The sequence below is a fragment of the Triturus cristatus genome, chromosome 3_1 (assembly GCF_964204655.1).
Source record: "Triturus cristatus chromosome 3_1, aTriCri1.1, whole genome shotgun sequence".
Taxonomy (NCBI): Eukaryota; Metazoa; Chordata; class Amphibia; order Caudata; family Salamandridae; genus Triturus; species Triturus cristatus.
This window is the reverse complement of record NC_140583.1, coordinates 145,808,597-145,834,407: the sequence shown is the minus strand read 5'-3', so window position 1 is coordinate 145,834,407 and position 25,811 is coordinate 145,808,597. Positions and strand designations below refer to the sequence as shown.

Sequence of the window (25,811 nt, the reverse complement as noted above, 5' to 3'; positions counted from 1 at the left end):
GTTACACTGACACATCCATTGAAACACAGCTGACAGGCACGCTTCAAATCTGCAATGAGCACCAGAGATGTTACAATCCCAAATTAGAATAATCTGGGAGTCATCAGCATAAGGGATGATCTGCATTTGAAAGGATTCCATCAGGGTTGCCAAAGGACCATACTGGTTCACTGCTATTAGTGACAGTGAATACTCCTTGGTCGTCTTACCCATAAGGGTCAATGCTGTTGTTGCACGCACACACTCAGAATCCCATTTGAACTTCTTTACCAAAACTATGGGACTGAGCCACTCGGAAGATTATATTGGCTATATAAACCCTTCTCTACACAAAAGGTCCAATTCTTCTCTTAATTGGCTACCTAAAACCAAAGGGACATTTCGTGCTTTATGTATTTTAAGCATTGCCCCTATTGTCAATACAATGCGATATTCACGTTTTTGAAAACATCCCAACTTCTTGGCAAACAACTTGGGATACATACATTTCCATGTTCCCCAGTGTTTTGCGAGGTGGCTAACACTTTCTCAGGATGATTAGGGTCAAGTACAATACCTTTTGCACTTTGCACCTTCCACCACAGAAAAGTATTGCCCTTCTCTTCTACATACACACTCCAGACAGCTTTTCTATTTTTCTACGTCAAAACTGCATCAAAGGAACCTGTGACCGGCAATTTGACTCCACAATACCCTTGCGGGTCCACATCCGTGGAGTTTAGTTTGCAGTTGCCTACATTTTCCTAAATTACTTTGTCGATCAAGGTATATGGAGAACACAAATTCACCCACATTGGAGTTCGAAGTCCATTCACCTGAATGGCACATTTAGGTGGATGATACACTTCACAGCATTTGATTACACTCTCCTCCTACCACCAGCACACCCACCGCATCACTTTTGGAGGCTTCGGGCTGATCTGCTTTTCCCCTTTGAACATTCTGAACCCAATTCACTTTAGGCTTATCACAATCCATCACATTTGCCTTGCACACTCTGGAAAAAGTTCCCAACCTGTAACATCTGGAATTATCAGCCAGGCATACACTGAACTCTGTTAAAAGTCTCATGTTGCCACATCTATAACATTCTTTTTACATCATGGCAGCTTGTGAGTCTTTAGAACTTTTGTACCTCTTATCCTTTTTCTGTGGTTCACACACACTTTTCTCATTGTTCGCTTTCGTATTTTCTTGTCCTTTATTCAACTCTTTAACATAAGGAGATGCATTTTCAATAAGATTTGCTATGCTAATTTTTTCCAGAGAAGGATCTTTCATGCCTAATAACTTTTCTTGAATGTTCATTTTACATGTTCTGTTTCTCATTTGATCTCTAATGATCTCTTCATGTTATTTCCTGAATTTACCCGAGGCTGCTACAGTTCTTAAAACTGCCACATACTGCTCAATGGTCCATCCCGGTGATATGGCATGAGAAAAAAATATATATTTTAACTACTATGCTTGTTTTCCTCCCATTCATTTCCTCCAAAGCTCCAATAGCCTTTGTATACTCATCTCCAGACCCCTCATCATCTTTTAACTCTTCATCCTTCTCTTCTCTTTCACTAGGAAGGATGGGACCAGAAGAGGGGCCCGGGTAAACCAACCTGAAATGCCTGGCTTACCTACCCCCACATCCTGTGCCCCAGCCCCGATGGCAGGTTTAGGATTGGAATTTTCTGAGGTAACGGGGAGGAGAGCCAATGGAAATGAGCCATCAAGTGGGTTGGTTTAGCTAGCCATGTTGGATTTTGGAAGTGCAGTGCTTTGTGGGACAATAAGTTGCCACACTTTGGAGGAAGTTGTCAAGCTATTGGGTGGCATCCAGCATCTCATTGGGCAGAGGTGTCCCTACTTGTCTACACAGAACACCCCTGCAGAAATCTGGATTTACACCAAAAGTCATGTACTCTAAATGACTGTGCCTGCAGCACAATCTGGTACTGCAGCCCTGGGGACAGGGCCTTGCCTTCAGGAAGGATTATGAAGTGGACTCTATGCAAGCTACAGGTCAACAGAGACCACTTGCATCATCTCCACCAAGATTACTCATCATGGAGTGTGTCCAGTCGACTTTTAAGGATTTGGCCAGGTGCCTTGTGGGAATTGTGGTCCAGACATCCCAGAGATCATCCATGAGAGTCCAGACCTTTGGATTGGTGATTTGGGCACATTGAACCTACAAGGAGACCGTCAGGAAACACCTCCTGAAGTCTGGAGAACTTTGGGGAACAAAGCTCCATAAGGTGCCCGGCCTGACCAAGCTGACTACCTTCAACCGCGGTCCGACCCGGATTTCAAGTATGTCCCGTTGAAATCTCCAGAGCTCCAGAGCTCCAGACTTCCAGGATTTGACTGGGGCCTTGCGGAAAGTAAAGCTGGTGAACCCTCTCTGAATCTGGCCTGCTGTGGAGGGTTGAGTGACATCTGAAGAAAAAAGCTCCCAAAAATTTTCTAAGTGTGGGGGTAAAATTTTGACCGGGCCTCCTGCAAGTATATCCGGCCAGGGCTCCATCGTGGAGGCCTCAAACTTTGACTTCGTCCAGGACAAGGGTGACCAGATGTCCCAGAGTAGCGCTATATGTGTTGTCTCTAACTTGTTTGCTGTATTGGTGTTTTTAAATGCTTTACACTCCTGTCTCCTAAGTTAGGCCTGACTGATCGTTGTCAGCTACCAAGGGTTGAGCAAGGGGCTAATTTACTGAGACCTTTACTGGACCCTATACCGTGTTAGTGGATGTATTACTAGTGGTAGGCGCATACTTAACCCTGCAAATCAGTCTTGACCCTGTGCCTCATGGGAACAGTCCAGTCCTGCAACACCTTTCATCACTTCTCTGTACTCCAGTCTAGAGCTCCATCTGTACCTAGTCCCTAGTCCCTCTTTTGCAGTCTTTCTCACTAGTCTGAATATCCATAGCAGTGCTTCGATCTACAGCAAGGACACCCCTCATCATCCCAGTCTTCTCCACTTCTTTATCCCTCTATCCTTGACAGGGATAGATATGCAAAATGTATTTGCGTATTTGTGAGGTGGGTTTCAGCAAGTATATCGTCACATACTGGAATGTCAAAACAATGATGAACAAGTGAAATACAGAAAAAGAATTGGAAAGAGAAACGTCTTTCAATAGGATAATTACTTGCTTCATAAGCATAGCAAGTAAATGTATATATGGCATATAGAGAGCTATTCACAAAGGTAACTTAAGTTACACATTAGTTTACTTTTACACTTTTGAGCAACTTTACTATTTTGGGCAGTTCACAAACTCCAAGTATAAAGTTACTTAAAACAATAAACATACTCATCTCCACCCCCTGAAAAAGGGAGTAGAGTCAAAATTATGAGTGTAAGGTAGTAGTACCTAAGAGAAGCAGTAGTAAGTCTAGCACCGCATTAATTTTTATGGGAAGGTGTTGCAGTACCAGTGGTTGGTCATGTGTGGTGCTGGACGTATTGCAACTCTGAGTAGAGTAATTTACAACTATTTGGGGTCTCTTTGAGTGGATATAAATTTCGAAATGCAGTTTACGGTAGCAATGGACTGCTAATTTTCTGGGTCTGTGCATTGCCCTCCCTAAACCCTCCGCTAACCCTCCCCTAACTTCTACTTATTAATCCCTACTCCCTTCCCCTTTAGTCATAAGTATTCCCCATATTCCTGCCACAGTCCTCCCACATTTACCACTATAAAGTATACTCAGGGTGGAAATCTCTGCATAGAAGAAGATAGGAGAGTTGGAGGCAGAACTTACAAACATATGTTTGTGAATATAATTTTGTAGTATGTGTATAGTACTGTTGCAGTACTACAAAACATACTACCAACTACGGTTTGTGAATAGGTCCCATAGATTGTCACAGGTGGACAACATAAATCTGAGATGTATGACATCTGCTACATCTCATCATTTTAATATTTTTCTCCTAAATTCTGCATGAGTTGAAATATTTCACTCACTATGCGTTGAACCGTGGGAGAGGGACACCCTATACCAACATTTTCGCCAGCTTCGTCACTAAGTCAAGGGTTAAATGGAGAGAATCTGTGCTGCGATTTTCCCATCTCACTTTCTTACCCTATTCCATTGCCTACTAGTATTTTTTAGTGACTGGAGAAAATTGGTGAGTTGAATGATTACCAAATCTTTATGAGTTTTCCTTCCTATTTGAAGATTATGAATAGAAAAATGAGCCTACCGTAGCATCCAAAAGCTTCTCCCATTTGGGTGTGATGAAGTACCAGATTCCATCTCCCGCACCCGGTAAGGTCACTCCTCTGATGAGCAAGATGACAAGAACCACGTATGGGAACGTTGCTGTGAAGTACACAACCTACAAAGTGCAAGAAAACCAAGCTGATTTTTTGCAACAAAACGAGTAATACTGAGAGGAAAAAGAAAAGTACGCACTGACAGCACAGAGACCAAAGTTGAGAAATGGACACTTCTTACAGTACCAGACCCCAGACCAGTGGATGCTTCATTAGTGGAAAGGTGGAAGGCTACACAGATATTTTGCAACACACCATCCAGCTAGGATACCTCACAGTACCACACAATTATCAGTACTTCTGGTGCCCTGGACTGGTTTGATGTAAATGGGAGATATAGTAAAAGAGGAGAGGAATTTGATTTAGTTAAAATAGGTAAATTGTGACAGGGTCTCCAAGTGTGACTCAACTAAGAGGCCCAAGACACATAACATAATATGAAATGCAAGGAGAATCTGACGCAGTGGATGACAATAATGTTCTGTGGTGCTACTAATTGGCTCAATACATGGCTTTAGGTAATGGGGTTCTCTACAGCCTTCTCTCATCTTAAGGTGTATCGAAAACCAGGGACAATGATAATGCAAGGCATCCAAGGAGAGGGGAAAGGAAGTGTCCAGCTGCAAAAGAAAAGTTGCACCAGATGACTGCAACAGCACTGGAAAGTCGACACACAGCGCAATGACAATCACGGTAATCCACAACAGCTATGTGTAGGACAGCACAATCATGACACAAATAACAGATTTCACTGCACACAGACACAAGGAAAGAAAAAACACCCATTGAAGTGTTTGTCTAAGTGTGTAGATGTGTGCCTCCTCACATATTGTGTAATAATAAAAGCTATTCCGTGAATGTATTATCCCAAGTAAATTCTAACTCCCTACTTGCCTACTGAAGTTTACAACTGTGATGAGTGGAGGAGCTATTATTTTCATTAAAATTGATTAGATTGATTAAAAATTGATTCATATTGAGGAAAGTAACTCATCCAGCTATATTCTTTCAGAGATTCCTTTCAACTAGATACTGTGAGTTCTGAGAATTTGTCAGACCTTTACAATGGCCCAATCTATTTGGCAATCCAGAACTCACTTTAATTATACGAGCACATAACATTAGTTTTAAATATTCTAACTCCTCCAGCAACCTTAACTTGCTAGTCTTCACTTAGGTACTGGTTAGATGAGCAAAGACTAGGCAGCATTGCTTTTTCCAGCGAGGGACTGGCTAACTAGTCCAACTAGTGAGGACAAACTGGACTACAAAGTCCATATATAAGTGATTTCGCCATAGTGTGTCTAAGGATTCTGTGCACTTAGTGGAGGTGTCATGTAAAAGGGTGAGAGTGATATGTTGAATGGTGATCTCTCTGTGACACAATGGCTAGGGTTGAATATTGGGAATATGTGTATTCAGCCCTCCCTGCCAGACTAACCAGGATCTGTAGAATACCTTCCCAGTAACTAACATGCCTTCAATCCAAAGCAGCCAGAGTGGACCTGCAAAATGTGGAAAGTACATTTTTTCAAAACAGAACACACTGCAGAAGTCTCACAATTGCTATTGGGTGTCAAGGCGCGAGAGCTCTTGCTGTGGAGCTGTCAGCATTGAACATAATGACTGTGTAATTACAAGGCACATCTGCATTAATACCAACATATGAATTCATCAGGATTCAGTTTACATCATTCAATATCAAATGAATTAATAATAATGGGGCACTTATTTTTTAATGTGGTTCCAGACCATGAATCCTGTAATCATCTCTTTATTACTGTCATCTTGCAAGGAATGTTGCCAAACCATCATACTAGAAATTGATGCCTCATCCAAAAAACACTATACATCAAGAGGAGAAAAGGGCAATGGCTCCTTTATTAGAATTTAAAGGGGGAAATCATCAAATCAGGAACACATGTCAGCTGCATCCTCAGAAAGAGGTGAGTGCATTTTGAGGGCTGCGTTAAAGGGGCACTGCTTTAGTATTGCAGCAACATACTCGTCATCAATTTAGAAACTTAAGGAGACATTTACAGCTTGGGGGATCAGGAGCCCATTGCATGAGTCAGCATGGCTCCTGTCCTGCCAAATTTAAGGTTCCCCCATCTCATTTAGAAATGTTGGAAGTGTTAACAGCGGCATCGTCTCCACAACAACAACAAAAGTGCTCTCTCCACATTGGTGGTGGCAATTTTGTTAAAACAATATCTCTATTGCTATTGAAGGGGGAAATAGCCTTTACAACAAGGTTTTTACCACATCGTGCCTCTACCACTCTTTTTCTAGCACGCATGATTTTACCATGTGCATGTCTTTACAACGCATGCCTTTACCAGGCATTTAAGGTAAGTTGGTCTTCTCCCACAAATACATTGTTTTTATATATAAATCTATAAATTATGTATGGTAATGACACGTGTTGTAAAAGCATATGCGTTGTAAAACAAAATTCAGGGTAAAAAATGCGTGATTGAGGCATGCGATGTATTTTCCTGCATTGTTTCGTCATACAACCAATGAAAGGATTTCCAAATACATCATGCCTTCCTTGGACAGGATGGTGGCAGTGTGGGCAGCCTACTGAGCTCTAAATGAGCTCAATAATATTGACTATCTATATTATTACCTGGTCTTTGCAACAACAAATTAATCTGTAACCTGCAGTCAGGGCCAGTTTTGCAGCTTGGACATTAGCATTGTTTAGCCCATAAAGGTTAAAGATATCTTTTTTGGCCCAGTTCAAGTGATATACAAATGGTACAAATGTGTGTGCTTTTCTAACAACATAGGCAGGTTCTCTTTGGAGGCTAATAGCAAACTCAAACATGCCTACAATTCTGTATCTCAATAGAATGCTCATTTGATGTTTATCTTGGTGTCCTTTTCATTTCTTGCAACTGTACGCCCCCTTTTTGCATCACATGAAGAAAATGTTACTCACCAGTAGTAAATCTGATATATCAGCCAATGTAGTCAGCCAATTTGTGGCCACAAGGTAAAAGTGTGAGACAATAGGATACATACCACAGGGCTAGACAGAAAACCAAAGGCAACTCTAGCAAAAATCTTCAAATCAACCCCAGGTTTTTTCCTATCTTTCATTCGAATTTCTTTCTTTTTCGCTCTATTTTTGCCTGCTGCCATAAACCCTAAGGAGTTGAAGAAAGAGGCACTAATGTTTATCATCAAAATACAGTCTCCAAAGGACTCCAAACCTCCCCGCCCCCTGAGAAATGCCTGATTGGAGCAGGGTCAAGACTGATTTGCATATGACTGGGTCCAAACTGGGGTAGCATGGTGAGCAAAAAACCAAAGGATTTAACCCAGATCGGTGACTGGGGGTGAATGTTTGATAATATTCAGTAATCCGTCCATCATCTTTGCATTGCTTCAGTTGCCCTAAGTGCATAAGATATGTCCAGACGTGGGTCCCATGCTCACTATGCCACTGGATTCAAGCTAGCCTGGCTGTTGAGGGGTGACCCCCTAAAATGACGGCAGGTTGCTTGTTGTCCGGTCCAGGGAGAACATAGCTTGGCAGTTCGGGCTGGACTGTTCCCATGGGGAGAAGGGTCAAGACTGATTTGCATATGTCTTGGTCCAAACTGGGGTGACACGGTGAGCAACAAAACCATGGATTTAACCCAGATTTGTGACTGGAGGTGAATATTTGACAAAGTTCAGCATTCCGACCATCATCTTTTTGTGTTGCTAATGATGGGATTAGTGGCCGGTCTGGTCCTCTCAAACGGCCCTATCTCTGCAGCATTTACAACCTTTGTAAATCTATTTCTTCTTCAAATTTGAAATGCAATTTGAAAGAAGTATTGTGGTTATCGCTTGGTCAGCAGTGATGGATGAGTCATGCAAGGAAGATTATGCAACACTGTGATATTTTTGTTATGTATTTTTGCCTACACATTACAGCATTTTATCAAAAGCCAAGCTGGGTATAGTACTGGTGCTGCATTTACTACATTTTAGGAGGATGTAGACATACAGCCACATACTCCATGATATGCTGAAAGGCTACTCTGTCTGTTGGACTTGTCCATATCTGCAGGGCGATCCTCAAACTTTTTGCCTCTACCCTCCTGTTTTCTGAACCAGTTTTTGTTGGCTTTGAGAACTCTGTGCACTATACCACGGCTGACCAGTGCTAACGTGCTTGTATTCTCGTCTTAGAACCTGGTAGAATTGGTTTATACCCAATTGGCATACTTAATTTATTTGTAAGTCCCTAGCAAAGTGGCACCAACTGTGTGCAGGGCCTGAAAATTAAATGCTACCAGTGAGTCTGCAGCACTGATTGTGCCACCCACTTACATAGCCCTTTAAACAAGTCTCAGATCTGCCATGTCGACCTGGAAAAAGAAACCTTTAGCCAGGCCCAGACCTTCCTTATAAATACATATATGTAACCCATTATGTAGACCCTGGACAATCCATAGGGCATGGTGCCGTGTATTTTAAAAGCTAGAAATGTACTTTTAAGTTTTACATGTCCTTGTAGTGAAAAACTCATATATTTGTTTTTTACTACTGCAAGGCCTACCTCTCCTATAGGATAACATTGGAGTTACCATATTACATTTAATAAGCTGTAACTTCCATATGGGAACAGGTCAACAGTTCATGTTTTGTGTCTTTGGAATTGTAATGAAAAATCCTCTCTTATGGTAAAGTAGGATTTTAATTTACAAATTTGAAAATGCCACTTTTAAAAAGTTGGCCTTTTTCCTTTAGTGCCTGCAGCATGTCTCTGGGTCACTTTCCTGGGTATTGCTGACAGTTGGGGTGTGTGTATACCTGCTAGACAACCACACTCAATAGCGGGCTCAGGTGTGCCTGGATGGGCCATCACTGGCTGGATGGGAGGGCGGAGTTGGGCACAGCCCTATTTACACTTGAATAGGTTGTGTCCTGTCTCCACACAAAGGTCTGCATATCCACTGTAGTTAGTTTGGAGCCAGGGCAGGAGAGGCAGGAACCCTGTACACTTCAGAGGGAAGCTTTTCCCACTTCAAAGGAGTCACCTGGTCTACATATTCGATCTCAGATCCCAACTCTTCAGTATTTTTCTGAACCTGTGGAAACTCTGCCAAGAAGAAGGACTGCTGTACTGCTGAAAGGACTGCCACGCTGCTGAACTGCTGCCCTTCTGGACAACTGCCTTGGTAGACTGCTGCTTTGCTGGAGTGATACCATTCTGCCTGCTGCACTCCTACCTGTGTCAGAGAGATTAAACCTGAATCCAGGACTACCAGAATGACTCCAAGGGCTAGTCTGCTGGCCTCCTGTTAAAAGCCACAGGGAGATAACAGGCTCACATCCACCTGACCCAGCACCCAGATCCATCTGGAGCATACCCCGGACTTCCAAGTAGTTCCTCTCAGGTCCTGAACCCTCGGTGTGTCTCATAGAGGCTGGAATTAAGTTTTTGGGCTCTTCATGACCAAGAATGAGCCCATTGGCATCAAAACCTTGTTGTTCGTTCAGCCCGTCAATGCAAAGTTTTGTCAACCTGATATTTTGCACCACAGCATCGAGAGCGCCGCCACAGAGCTCCTGCAAGGTGGCTTGCGAGGACAACAGGCTCTTTAGGCTGCAGCCATTATCGTCTGTGGCACCAGGCATGCTCTTTGCACTACATCGCAGAATGTCCGTTATGGTTCCCTGCTCCTCGCAGCTGCCTTCACCACGATCAGGACTCTATGTGCTGGGGTAGGAAGGTAACTTTTTAGCAGGACTAACCTGGTCCCTGTTCCCAACTCATGCTCTATCGTGGTCAACCTGAACTTGTGACTTTCTCCCGGTTTTGCATGACCATATAGCCGCGGTTGGCACTTTGGAGTTTTTGGGCACATTTTCACTTAAATCTTTAAAATTGCATATCTACAGTTCTACCGATTTGATGTTTTTGTTATTTTGGTATCAATTTATTTAAATTCTGCTCTATTTTTCCAAGTTAGTGATGGATTTTTCTTGCGTGGTATTTTTCACTTCATTACAGTTTGAAGTGCTGCATAAATACTTTACACATTGTCCCTAAGTTAAGCCTGACTGCTCTGTGCCAAGCTACCAGAGGGTTAAAGAGAGGTTAATTTTGTGTTTTCTTGTGCCTCACCCTGAGAAGGATTGTGGTTGCAGCTTTAGTGGGGTATCACCCCCTCCCTAAACCATTAACCCAATTTCTTACAGCATCATAGTTATGGTGTGGTTCTGGCAACAAAGAAGAGACTCAGTTGAATCTATGTATGAAAAATGATTGGTTTTACTTGCAAACGTGAGGTACATGAGTTACCCGGGTCTACAGAAGAAGATTCACATGGGAAGGGCACCATGTGCTACATGCCTTTAGGTGAAGGCCGGATACATCACATTTTGCATCAGACAAATAGGTAGGTTGCAAATGACTTTCTAAAAACATTTAACATTTCCTGGATGCAATAGGCTTGCTTCAATGGAATATTTTAAAAATACATTTGGAGAAGGGGAATTGACTGCCAGGCATATTAAAGAAAAGGGGAAATGTTTCAGGAATAATATATCTATCCTCTGTTGGAGTAAGCATCATTCGTCAAAGACTGCAGAATCATGTGTGTTATACCTAAGGGTAGAAGAAGAGTAGTGATAACGGAAGTCCTGAAAGTCACAGCAGTTGTGTTCTGCAGTAAATAATACACAAACAAGCAGTATTAATGAACCCTGTTGTTTAGTCTATGTGAAACCTCAGAGCAAGCCTCACATTCAGGCTGTGCACTGGTTCGCTGACCTGTAGGCGTGCATGGGGCACTAGAAAGTAGACAGGCAGAGAGGCCTCCTTAGAATATGAAATCTGAAATAATCTCTGAAGGAATAGTAAATGGAATACAGAGCTGTCATTTTAGCTCATGTGAAAAGGAGCCTATGGATTCAAAGAATACAAATGTGTGTGCTCACTTATATAGGGAAACAATATAATAACTAGTAGCAAAATCATCTTCAAAGTAAGTATCATCTATAGGCAGACTCTGAAGCCCAGCCTACACAATGTTGGGATCATGTTGAGGAGGTGCTGCCAAATCCTTTAAAGCCCAAAACAATGCTGAAAAATATCCCCATACATGAGTAGAACAAGAGAAATGGGATACACTCTAAATCTCATGGGTCAACAGAAAGAAAGGAACTGAAGACAAGGCATTTAAGTACTGTAGTCTCTGGATGTACACTTTCTTGTACACACTTCTCCGAGGTGACCGAAGCAACATGAGTCTGGTGTTCAGTTTAAGACATTGGCTTGCAAGTCACACCTCAATGCTATGTCAGCACTTCATTGGACATTTTAAGATTCTGGGAGTTATTTCTCAGTGTCTATAATTCACTAACCGATACACAAGGTATCAAATCTCACCAGCTAAAATGCTCACTGTATCCATTGAAATTGTGAATTGTACTGATAATATAATTCACCACGAAAAGCATTGTGACAGGAGTCACATCCTTAGTGAGTCGCTTAAAGCACTAGCTTGGACTTGGACAAATCAATATGAAACCCTTCTCCCAATGCCCATCTGCCTTCAAATGAAACTCCACAACTGCCACAATCTAAATGTTGAGAGTCAAAGAGACATGAAGCAGTGCAGAGAACCAAGTATCCCTGTCACCAGGCACAAGGGGAGAATCGCCCAGCACCTGCAAAGTGACTGGGACAGAAAGTTCCCTTGCATGCGGATAGACGTGCACCCCTGCCCTGAGTCCCCCAACTGTAATGATGTCTGCACTCCTGGTGCTGATTATTCTTGCCTTGGGCGAACACGACCTATGCGGGTGAGCCATGACATGGGCCCGCCTCGCGGATTGGGGTCTTTTTGTAACAGGTTTGATGTGCAGAGCTATGAGGCGCATATGTGCTATACATGTGTTGGGCGTACGTGTGCCTGTCAATAGTATAATGCAGGAATGGCGCAGTGCTGTGCAGTGTGTGTGTGTTATATGCATCGGCTTGCTATATGTTTGGCTGTGAATTGAAAAATACATGAAGCATGTAGTACGGTTCAGAGCTTGTATATTAAATGTATGTCCTGGGTGTATGTGTGCCTATGAATGGTACAATATATGGAAGATTCTGGACTTAGGAAATCTAGGGCGAATTGGAAAAACAAGTGGTAGTAGAGGAATCCCTCCCCCCAGACAGATTTGTGGATAGCTGCCTTCCTGTGAGTTGGGTGCGATACACTGAAGAAAGGTAGAGCCAGGCTCTTCAATATTCTTTAAAAGGTGCTCTTTGATTCATTGAAAGGTCACTGGGAAGGAGCCTGGACACATCTCAGGAAGGAAATGATCCAGATAAGAGGAACACTAAAGAGTAGCACCAAGGCCATGGGTTAACCTTTTGATACACTTATCACTCTGGCTGACATCCAGGTGTGAACCACTAGTCACTTCCATGGCCTGTGTTGTGGGGATATCAGATTTGGAGTCTCCTGCTATGACAGACTGCTTTCTGAAGAAAGGGCAGGGCAGAAGAGAGGGCACTTAAAAAGTAGCAGACCCCAAACATAATATTCAAACACAAGAGGGCATATTTACAAGCCCCTGTCGCTAGAGGAATGTCACTTTTAGTGACGTTCCTGTGGCGATATGTGTTTCACCTTATTTACAAGGTAGCGCTAAGCCACTTAACGTCGCTTAGTGCTGCATTATAAATAAGGCCCCCTTTCACACTATACTTAGCATGAAAGGAGTGGGAAATGGGTGTTACGGTGGGCATTTCACAGCATCACCCGTAGATTTTGACACCGCCCCATATTTTCAAGAGAGGCATAAATATGGGGCAGCGCCAAAATTAAGACCAAGGAAAACCTGGTTTTAACCAGGCACAACAAGGAGAAATGTTTAATTTCTACTTGTTGTTGCTGTTTCCATGTGTGCTGCGTTGTGCAGCACATGTAGAAACAGCAAAAGGCCTTTGATTGTTTTATGGTGTCCCTACCTGCACATAAACAATCAACAAAAAAATGACGTTTTGCAACTTTTATGTGTGCTGCATTAAGCAGCACACATAGAAGATTCAAAATGCCATTTAAAGATTGTTGATGTGCAGCAAGGGACACCTTCCTGTACATAAACAATCTTCCCCTCAATGCAGACACCCCCTGCATTGGCGCTAGGCTGCTACATTTAGTGCCAGCGTAGGGGGAAACACAGAGATGCACCATATTCTTATAAATATGGTGCAGTCCTGTGTTTCAAAAGTGGTGCGGCTTGGTGTTAAGCCAATGACGCTAACGCCACACTTCGCCTCTTCTCTGGTAAATATGCCCTTCAGACTCTAAATCACATTTGGTCTCTGGAAAAGGATTAAAAGAAGAGGAGCTCGAGGCCCACAAAGTTGTCAACTGACAAGGAGCCAGTCGGGCTTTGCGAGGAGGAGAAGCTCTGGAAGACTTCTGCCTGTGACCAAGACTGGGTGCCAATGCCTGCCAGTCTCCCTGCTGGGTGAGGGGACATCATCCAGAGACTTCAAGACTACATGCCACTGGAGCCTGGAGCAACAATGCCTGCCTGCTTGCCAAGAGCAGTGTGCTCTATGAGGAAGAGAAGAGTGAGGGAGGGAGTACGGTCCAGTGGGGGATCCTATCAATTGAATCCCTGTGGTGAGTTTGAGGAGACGGCTGCGGCATCAATCCGGTCGTTGTCTGTGTGCATGGAAAATTCTGCAACCTCGCATGCCAGAGGAAGGCCCCTGTAAAGCTGAGCTGTGTCTATTGCTGCACCAGGCTAACTGGCCCACAACTACGGTAAAGAGGTCCACACCCTGATCTGTTAGTGAAGCCCATCGTCGGGCACTGCTTGATTGCCCTATAGGTCAGTCCGTCCCTGACTGCATGTAACGAACTTCAGAACAACCATCTGCTACATTTCCTGGGCCGAATGTGAAGGAACTTACTGGCAGAAGCCGTTGCAGCTTCAGCGCCTGTGAAGGGGTGCGCTTGAAGACTCCAGTCGCTCCTATCCTGCGAATGCATATAATACTGATTCCCTTGGAGAACTTGACTGCCATATAGTGCTTCGGCACTGGGACGCATTTGACTCTAATAAAGACTCGGAGGGGGATTTCTGAGACTCGGACTACTAGTGGGCTTAACCAGAATGTCACCAATAGTGAATGAAGAATAACCACTACTGTCAGCGAGACGGGAGAGACCCGCCTATAAAGCACTAGACACCCAACCTCAGGGGACTGTGTATTGCTTGTGAATTTATTTTACTCATTTTTTACATCAAAGCAAGCTTTGACTGGGTAATCATTTATTGCTGATGAACATATTTTGATTTGTGAGCCTGTGTTCACACCTCTGTGTCTCCCCGAGAAGCGTTGGATTGCTCGACCCTCGCTGCAACTGAGAGTCAAGTGCTGGAGGGGCAGCGTTCAACTTTAGGAGCTGCATGCAGGCAGTCTCCGAATGGATGATTTTAAACTCTCTGAAGTTGAACGGTGATAAGACCGAAGTCCTGATTTTTGGGAACAATCAAGATTGTTGGTCTGATGAGTGGTGGCCCCCTTCTTTGGGTTCTTGTCCTATTCCATCTAAATCCGCCAGGAACCTGGGCGTCATATTTGACACTTCATTGTCAATGACCCTCCAGGTTAACAGAACGGTCTCTACTTGCTGGGGGATCATTAAGATTTTGAGGATATTTGCCCACTATCTCTCTCCTCAATCACGTATGCAGATTGTGGTGGCATTGGTTGGATCAAGACTAGATTACTGTAATTCCTTATATGCTGAAATTAATAAGTGCTTGATCCATCGCCTTCAGGTGATACAAAATGCGGCAGCGCGTTTTGTTCTATCTTCTCCTGCTGCATCTTCGGCCACCTTAGCCAGGAAAAGCCTCCACTGGCTCCCCATCCAATACAGGATTTCTTTTAAACTTCTGATTCTGGTCTTTGGAGCCTTAAGGGCAGATCCTTCTAATGCTCTGGGATCTCTCTTGACTTCCTACGCTCCCAGCAGGGCTCTTCGTTCTGCAAATATGCACTTGTTGGTAGTTCCTCGTTTTAGGAAAGTCAGATGGGGAAGTAGGGCTTTTTCTGTTGTGGCCCCACGGCTGTGGAATGCTCTCCCCTTTGATATCAAGGTTCAACCCTCTATGACCATGTTCAAAAAAGCACTCAAAACCTGGTATTTCTCTAAGGCCTACCAGTAAGCAACTGTGACTGAAGATCCTATATTTGGTTAGGCGCCTTGACGCCCATTGGGCTAAGTTGCGCGTTATAAATCAATTTTCATTTCATTTCATTTCATTTTCATTTCATTTCATTTCACTAGGTCCAGTTGCTTGGGAACCATTATAGGTCGGGCCTTGGTACAGCAGGAATAAAGGCTTCACCTCCATGTTGGGCCCGGTAACTTCTACTTACCCCTTGACCCTTTGAACGGGTTCCTGACAGTAATACATCCAGAGCAGAGTCCAAATTAAGGTGCACATCTGCTTAACTGAAGTGCAAAAGATTCTTGACATAGTAGTTCCCATAAATAGTTAAAAGGTAATTAGGTGGTTGTGGCTCAACATCTCAGCATACATTTCTTGGTTATAGTCAAAATAAAATTATGAATCCACTTACAATTGCTTGTAGTATATAACAGCAGAAATATATGTGAAACCAGATCAGACTTGAGGGTTTTATGGTACTATAAGACAATAACCATTCTTCATTATCTAATGTTTGAATGTACCTTTCTGCAGGTCTCAATAATATGTATGTTTAATATGAAAGCTAAATACGTATTGTACATTTTGGAAACCTGCAACAGGGTTAGACATTCGCCAATCTGGAGATGTTGCTGCACATACAGAAAGTGGATGACAGCTCATGGCAACCCCAGTTTTTGATAAAAGTATTGAAATGGCAAAACAGTTCAATTCTCATAGCTTTCTCAACAGCAATGTATGCTTCAAACAATGCAGGGGAAGAGAGTTCTACTAAATTGTTAAATCATATAATCCCAGGATTGACATTTCAATTTGAATCAAAGACAACTGAGTCCTTCTCCTCCTGACCAAACAGAAGCAGTATCAATAGAAACAGTCAAAGCAATCATGCAAGATTTGCTTGCCGAGTGTATTTCATAGTCCACTTTGCACATGCAATCATATCATTCCATGGAGATTATCACTCTTATCCATGCACTAAGAATTCCAAGTGAGAAAACAGTGTCCTTACTTTTCCTGAAGTCTTGATGCCTTTAGCGAGCGATGCATAGACAATCACCCAAGCGAAGAGAAGAGACAAGACTAAAGGCCACCTTATCTCACCCGGAAATTCAATCCCTGCGGAAATCTTCAACATAAAGTACCTGAGAGTCAAAAAGTCAGTGAGAGTGACTGCAGGCTGCATCCATTAAAAAAACAGTTCATACCATTCTGGCGTGTTCTTTCCACGGGGCATGCATCGCGATGGGCGCTGTCACGGGCTGCCCCAATCAAAGCAAAATAAATATGGCGGATTCTCAGACATACAATATGTTGTTGCAGTTTTCTAACATTCTTTTTTAAAGAGTCCATTTAGTGAACGAAAATTGATCTCTGTAGATATATATTCCTAACCTAATCTCACATCACCGGCAGCACCAAACAATGGCGATTACAAAAATGGAATTGCATGACTAGGTCCTGGAGTAAGTTAATTTGTAATGCATTTTGCTTCACTTGATGGACCCTTTAAACAATTCAATTTCAAATGGAGCTAGTATGGAAAATGTAGTTGTTGCATTTCCATATTGCCTAATGACTTCTTGCCAGTTCTGAAAAAGATGCTTCAATTCGAAATAATGCCATTCCAAGCTACAATTTGGCATACATTAAATATAAGCATGTACATTTTGAAAGGCCATGCATTTGTGTGCACAATTCATTTAGAAGTATTAGCATTGAAATTTCAAGCAAAGACATTAAAGAAATATGCACGTTTTGTATGAAGTCTTTTTCAAAGTTTTAAATAAAAGGACCCAGGTATAGTAGCACAAATATCACAATATTACTAATATTCAATTCAACTACAGATGGACTGATTTTGCCTATATATTGTTTCATGTACTTGAGTACAAGGTCTCTTTCTACTATGATATGAGACTGGCATACGCTCTTCTCCTTGGCTGCCATCAGATCCAGTGAGTCCCAGATTTGACCAATGCCCAGCTTTGTCTAAATTTGACTTATATTGTCAAACAATTACAGTCTCTAGAGTAGCACATATGATTTCGCATTGTATTTTCATTCTACGAGACATATTGGTAAAGTATGTAAAAAAGAATATACTGATTTCCTTGAGTCATGATCCATCGCTTTTCATGCTGGAACACTATCAGTCCAGGCTATGGTATTAGTCATTCTGGTATTTTATTCTTCTTTGCACACAACATTTTTCCTATCCCCTTGGAGAAGAATTGAGATCAAGCTGATGCAATTCACAGAACATTAGTTCTGGAGCACTTTACTTTCTCCAGCCCAAAGAGGTCATCATAAACCAAAGCTTAGTCAAACCATTGGTTCAGGAAGTGCAGACATGTGCATACTCTGTCCACAACCCTCCCTCTAACTAGCTGCTGGACTTTGGTGATGAGACGTGATATCAATCAACTGAACAGTTGGTTAGCTGGCCCATAAATGAAGACCACCACTGGACTCTCCATAGACTCAAGGACAAGCAATCATGCATTCAATCGCTCTGTGTTTGCTCTAATTCTTCTTTGTAGTAGTACAGTAATTTGTCATTCATGTCTTGATGCTAAACCATTCATTTCTTAATCCATAGCATGGTCCTCCACCAATTCAAACTCTGCACAAAGAGAATAGGAAAGGCACAATCTGAGGACAATTTATGGTTTCATAATATATCACACATTAAACTGCAAGGTTGATCTGCAAGGAAATCCTGCATTCCAGGTTTTCGGGATTATCACATTCAATATGATCCATATTTAGATGTATTGCATGTAACTCTGTCTTGTAAATATCCTATACATTTGGCATTGAACTGCCCCCCTTGACCATTGTTAAAAACTTAATGCATTAGAATAATGTTTTTCCTGTTCCCAGGTAAACATATTTTCTGTATGATTATGAGAATGAGAACATTTCTCTTCTGGAGATGATTGACTGATACTTCTGGCCCTGAATAAGAACCAAGAGCAGTGAGCATGCACTTACAGCACCAAAGGCCTAGAGTCTGAAAACATCAGAATTCAGTTCTGTTTAAGTATTGTAATCCTTATTTTCAGTTATAGCAACATCTTGCACTATGCATGCCTTAAAGGAAAGGCCTGATGATTGTATGTAAATTAAATGCAGTCAGATAATGTAATTCATAAACAGCATATTCAGGCTCAACTACTAGGAGCCAATCAGAGAAAATGGCAACTACAAATGGACAGTAAAGAGGGGTCCCCAGACAGGTAGCAAACAAAGTGCTTTGCAGAGCCATGCAGGTCAACCTTCAATTGAAGTGGCCTGAGATCATAGTAAACGGCCTTTTATCGACTCAAATGCCTACATTTCTATCTGTAAGTTAATCTTTCTTGGAAAAATGGAGCATGTACCACCAGAAATAGCTGAATGAGGAACGTCTACAGATTTACCACAGTGGTATAAGTAAGGTAGGATCAGGAAAACAAGAAATGTATGGGAGAGTGAAAGAATTTGTCATTACCACCCTCAAAGTTGTAACTCTTAGAGTTAGTGGTGAACAACCACAAACATTTGCAATGCTTTTTCTTACATGCATTGTACGTCTACACTTGGCACCACTTCAAAGAGGTGTTAGTGATGCAATAAGTGTGAGTAAGTGCCCCAAACACCCACATTTTTTCAGGGACAGAATGGCTTTCCGCGGAAAACTGCTTGTCATCTGAAGTACAATTTAAAAACATAAATATACAATTTCTCTTTTACCCTAAACCTAAGGAAACAAATTGTTGCCACAACAAATCTGATGATAAATGGTCGGGGCTTCAAAGAGTGAATAAGGGAAACTCTAAAAGTTGTGATTTTCTTTAGAGAGCTCTTGGGTGGTTTGTAAATCATGAAAAGTTCAGAAATCTGCCCAAAGTGTAAGTTTGCACCTAAGCCTACGCAAACGTCTACGTTTTGTAAATAAGCCCTTAACTAAATATATTAACTGCATACACACTCTACCTTTGCAGTATATGTCGGACACGGGCTACCACTATATCTTTCAACTTTAAAGTAGTTGCTGTAGCCTATGCCTTTTGTATTGTGTTATCTAAATTATAATACATGGTATCTGTAAACAGGTACGAACATTTATTTCCAACCAACAAAGACTCAGTTTTGGTGACTCGTTCTCTGCTAATTATGAGATCTTACAAGATAGAATGTATTTTAATGGACACGTTTTTAAAAGTCAAATGCTTTTAACTTCCTATGTATGTTTTGTTGTTGATGGAGCTGTGTGGTGATACGATATAATGCATATCATTGTATTTTACAATTACTACACGAATCATCGTTTCAGATCAATTCTCGGTCTGTTGCCCTGTACCTAGTTCGTGCTGCCCAGCCTCGGAATCTTCCATGTTCTCGATAACAGGATTTTACCTTACACCTTGCTTCCGATCCTATGACCTTCTAGAACATCAATTCCCCATTGCACTAATAACTTGTCATTTTAAGGAACAGAACAACAAATTCATATTTGCAAGCAGTAGTTCTATGCAGAATGAGGTTTTCTTCAGTATCCCCTTCCGTAGATTTCTGCCATATGATGATTTATTGAACATGTTAGTTGTTAATCCTTTCTGAGTAAACTTCATGCTAGATATCATCTTAGTGTAAAGATTCACTAAAAGCAGTAGAAAACTTCTGTTGTCAAGTGACAGTATTTAAGGAACAGTTGAATGGGAGCCCATTATGTGTCTCACTTCCTCCTAAGAGGTCCCACTATCTTTGTCAAAAAGAATATCACATAACATAGGTTTAGTTCGATGCCACTGTGTCTCCTCCATATAACTGCAAAGTAATAAAGTGCAAAGTAAAAGTTAGCATTGCAATCTTTCACTTTGCAACTTTGCTGTTATAACAGATCTAGGAAAAGCAGGACAACCATATTCCAAGCGGAAAGTGGGCAGTGATAGAACAAAAAAAGAACAGAGATTCCACAAAAAGGGTATCAAACAAATCAAATACAACTTTGAATTAATTAAAACATTACATAATTAAATATGTTAATTGAGTTCAATGAATGGAATATATGAAATTATTCCGACCACAAATTTCGGAAAAGCCTCAAAATGTATTGGGTTCATATAATTTTGTAAAACAAGCATAAAGTGACCAAAGGTGTATGCGGCACTTCTGCGATAAGTGAAAAATAATAAATAGCAGTCGTCGTACTGTAGCCCAATGGGAAACACAAAAATTTCTTATGGATTTGATCCAACAAAAGATTTTAACAGCCCTGTATCCCATTGAAACAAGTCGTCATAATCAGTTGTTCATAAAACCTGAATGCTGGAGGAGCTTGAAGACTTCTCCCTCTGCGGCCTATGTTACAAGATTGTATGAACCCAATACAGATTTTTTTAAATACATTTTGTGTTGTATGTCTAATCATAAGTTTATTTCACTGAACTTTATCAGCATATTATTGTTTTGATTAATTGAAAACTGCCATTGATTTGTTTGGTGCTCAACGTAGAGGAACTGCTGTTTCTTTGTATGGCTATAATAGAGCTGACTCGTCATTTCCTGTCTTCCTCTGATGTAATTTCCTACTTCATATGTTCATAAGATAGAGATCAACAGAAGCATGGACAGAGCTTACAACAGTTAAAAAAAACACCTAGACGGAAAGAGTTTATAATTTGCAATTCGTGCAGAATTTAACACCTTAATGTTAAGAAAGGTATTTCCTGAATCTTATAAAACACTTTTGCTTCCCTTTAAGTGGTAAAATACCATAAGATCTCTCTTTTAAACTGTAGTCTTCATGGACCTGGAGTTTCCATGTCATTTCCTTTTTTGTTCTTGGGGGCACAATATCGTAAAAGCAATGCTCACGTCAGCGGATGTGGTTCGTGATCTTTCAAAGCTCCTATTCACCCCCTTTTCCCTGTTCCATTAAGTATTGGTCCCTCCTACAGCTTTGAGGCATATAGACTACATTCTTGAGGTAGGGTCTAGAGATGTCAGTGCTGGTGATTAAGAAATAGACTACAATGAGGAGCTGCATCAAAGACATATTAAATTATTGCACAGCTCTGACAATTACAATCTTTGTACGGTTGTTTACACAACTATGTAGATGTTTTTCCCGCCATGTTAAATATGTTAAGTATGTCATGCACAATAGGAAACGCCATGCACTTAAAAAAAAACAATGCAACAGAGACAAGTACCTCATGTGCCAGGAAACTTTGCGTCATAAAATGCAACATTTGAAACAAATATTTGAGGCACAGCATTATTTTAACAAAAGTTTTCTTTCAACTAGCCTCTAGAACCAGAATTTCACAATTCGATGCCCTACAATTCAACAACTGAATATATTTGTTACTCAATGACTGTGATCAAAAACTCATGTTGTTGCCTCATGGTGGCCGAATCCCAATAACATATTCGTCTTACTTGAAATACTCTTCGCTTCCGCTGACAAAGGTTTTGTTGGCCTGGTTGGTGAAATTGACCATCGTCAAGTTAGGATAGGCAGCCATACAGAACGTGCTGTTCTTGATCTGAATTCGTGGGTGATCAACAATTATGCATGAATCTGTTAAAAGAAGACTTGACATGAAATGAAGGATATACTTGATATTGTCCTGGACTCACGAGGGAACTAAATCAGAAATTGTTAGAATTATAAAAAATCAACTTAACATTGGGTGCATGTATGAATGAGTACTTGCAGAGCTCAAAGTTAGCTGAAGAGCCACATAGCACTGAGAGATGAACATTTTAAAAGAAAGTTGCATTAACATCTTGAGAAATGAAGATTTTCAGAAATTGGGAAAAATTAATTCATATTGAGATTGGATTCTGGGGTTGCATATAAGCAAGAGAAGTGCGCGGCTGTTTGGCATTTCAGCCAAAGTACAAATTTTAGTTTACACCTGCACATCGCTTGTGCTGTGCTTGAGAAATGTATTGTTTTAATATAGGCTTAAAAGGGATTTACATCCACCCTCCTCTCTTTCCTGGCTTCAAATTGCTTCCTGTGTATGCTACTTACCTTTCCTCCAATTCTATTGGCTGTAGCATATTTTCCTGCATTTACCAATGCTTATTCCTAGTCTGCTTCTCTTATTAGTTTCCCGCTGTCGAAATACTGTTAACATCTGCTCTGGTGGAACTATATTTTCATAAAGTTTTGCCTTTTACTATTGCAGCATATTTATATAACAATTTATCACCCAAAGAGATTAAGTGACTTGCATAAAATGACAGGATGTTGCATGGTGCCGCCGAGACTCGACCCAGGATCCCCAGCTTTGAGTCAGCAGCTCTGACTGCTGCACCACATCCACTCCTATGTTATCTTTCCAGGAGGTCTTTCCTTCTCCCGGACGATGATTGATCAAAACAGTTTTTTAGTTATTACATAGGCGAAACCGATGCATTACTAAAGCTCGTTCCTAATGGTGTTCTCTTCATGCATGGGAGAAGTAAAAGTCAATTCTGGGGTTCTGTGCAGTAATTTCGTGCTACCACAAGGTGGCATCTTGGGGGTTCTGCCTTACCTCACCTTATAGAAGCCCTGGCCCAGTGTGTAAGATCAGTCTGTGATGTGCTATACAGACAGTATATAATCATTACAAAATGTGCCCTTTCCAGTTCTATTTCTTGTAGGGATGTTTCCAGTTACGCACAATAGCTGATTTTATCAACGATCAGTCTTAGGGCTTCAGTATAACTACTTACACCCCTGAAGCATGACAGAAGTCCGCATTTGCTTTCAAATTAGGTTGAAATGTGCAACTGCTAGTTATTCAATTTAATGTGCTGCTAACCTTCTAACAATCTGCCATGCATTTCTTTTGAGTGTGGCAAATAGGGTTCAGTAAACTAATCAATGCACTGCACTTTATATTTTAAATTGTGCCAATAATTTAAATTGAGAGACATATTTAGCTCTATATTGCAAATAACCGTTTTACTGCCCACTAAGCATGAGCGGTCGTGCACCGCCTGTATGACCGCTCCACTGCTGCCGGCAGGGAATTACCGCACTTACATAATGAGGCCAGAAAACTCTCAGCACCTCAGATGTCAATTATTTATTAATATTATTGTATGTTTTTAAATAAAAGCAAAATGGCGACTTTGCAAAGAGGATACTTTTATTAGGCTAATCTGGTTTGAAGCTGCTAGTTTTCAAGACCACATATCTCCCGTCTTTAATTACAGTAAACCACTTCATATCTTTTTTATTTTTCTTGCTCACAAAATGTGAAATAAAAACAAATAAACATTTTGACAGCTTTCAAAAACTCATAATGCAACCACTGGTTATAGGAGTGTCCAAATACTAAAAAATATCCATCCTGGGACAATCCTGCAACAATAGGGTTGATGGCCCAACACCAGCCCCAGAGAAGGGAAACACAGATCTATATCACGCTAGGCAAGGACAGCAAAAGACCAGGAACCTGATAGGAAAGTGCTCCGTAGGGACATTTCAAGACAATTCCTCCATAACACAAAATGATATTTACTTTTTAAGGTATGGTATTCAGGAAATAAATTATTAAAACTGATCTCTAGTGAATGTTTAGGTGTAGTCTCCTAAAAACAACATACTTTTATGGAGCATCCGTTCTCCTGTATTTATTGGCCTTATAAATGTCAAGTCCATGAATAACTACAAAGCCATAATTCCTATTTATTTTACTGGGTGATTTTACGCATGCAAATATTCAAAACAGGATACTATGTGAATATAACACTAAACTAGTCAACAGAGCGACATACAAGGAATGATCTAATGAATATCAGAATAGAATCATATATCATATATTAGAAAAGAGGAGAGGAGAGGAAGACCAGAAAAAGACAGAGAAATACATTTAAAGAAGTGCTATGGCACAGTAAAAGGTAGAAGGTGCAGCTAGGTTTTCCCCATAGGAACATTACCATTATTCTATGCATTTACCTCAATGCCTGTTTTGTCACCTCCACCTGACCACAGTTGTCGTGGGTGGTTATTTATATATTTCTTTCAGTATTTTCTAACATATCAGCATGTGACCAATTTCAGATTATTGCGAAAACTTTCAAGCAAAATGGAAGTTTACCGGGTTATGCCCTAATCATACATTTTTCAGTAATTTGGTGTCTCCTCTAGGGGGCTCCCCAAGGCTATTGCCTGATATTGTCTGACAGAGCGCCTGACCTTGAACTCGTGGAGCTTACATCGCATTTATTGACGTTCCGGCAATGCACAGTGCCATATCTACAAGGCCAGGCAGAGCCACTCTGCATGACTTTTCATGGCCTTGTAGATGTGGTGTGAGGCAACACAGGGCAAGTTGCTGCATTGCCGCACACTACGATAGGGTAGCATGTCAAGGGCGTTACGGTGGGTGTTCCCAAGTAACACCCATGGCACTTGACTCATTTCAAGATTTACAACGTTCTATAAACCTGGGAATGCGTAGGAGAGGCACAAAGAGGAGAAATACTTTATTTCTCCTCGTTTCTTCCTCTTTCTACAGGTGCTGCTTTCAGCCGCACATGCAGCACACACAGGAGAAGGAAAGTGCCTCTATTGATTGTTTTTGTTCCCATAACGCACACACTCTTGCACGGTGCTTGCGTTGGCTAATTGCTACTTGTGTCCAGCACTTGGGAAGAGGGCAGGAAGGTGCTGTATCTCATAAAGACGGCGCATTTCTGTCCTTTTCTTTTGTCGCAGGGCAGTGCGGCGGCGATGCCCTATGCTGACAGTTTGTAAATGAGGCCTTTGTCCACCTGCATCCATACAGTGCCATCCCCTCCTGTGGTGGCCGACACTGTGACAGTCTGATTATTAAAGTTATGATACATAGAGAACATCTGTGGATGGAGGGCATCTGTGGATGAGCAAACAGTAACACACTATTTATTACCAAGCTCTGTAGTGAGGTCAAGCAGATTCACTAGGCCATGTGCACAAGTAGTTTGCTTGTGCAAAGTGATTCTAGAATGGAATCTGTGTGGCATCAAGTAGTGCTTTCTCAAATCACTTAAGCAATACTGTGGTGATAGAATGGTGCACAACAGTAATGAATGTGTGACAACTTGCTCATTACCAGCATCGTGTAAATATATTCACATATTTTTGCTGGTGCAACATGACGAAGGATATCGTCAGGCCTGGATTATTTATACTTCTGGACTGAGAATGACTCCGAGTCCGAGTGCAGGAGTGTGCCCACGTGAGCCTGAGACTTACACTGGTCCCGTGGAGCCCGGTGGTGGGGATCGGCCAGTGACGAGCCGGTTCGGCTGCTCGTTAGAGCGGCTGAAGCATCCCCGCCT

At 41.5% G+C, this 25,811-nt stretch overlaps 1 protein-coding gene across 2 annotated transcripts in view; it reads right to left on the bottom strand.

The window, feature by feature from the left end:
* SLC6A5 (solute carrier family 6 member 5) overlaps positions 1-25,811 on the bottom strand; it is a 284,699-nt gene that overhangs the window by 146,357 nt on the left and 112,531 nt on the right. For both annotated transcript variants that reach the window (XM_085643604.1, XM_085643605.1), the window contains exons 6-8: positions 21,924-22,065; positions 16,504-16,636; positions 4,211-4,345 (exon numbers count right to left, since the gene is read on the bottom strand). In XM_085643604.1, coding sequence (XP_085499730.1) covers positions 4,211-4,345; positions 16,504-16,636; positions 21,924-22,065 — 410 coding nt within the window. The remainder of the gene's footprint in view (positions 1-4,210; positions 4,346-16,503; positions 16,637-21,923; positions 22,066-25,811) is intronic.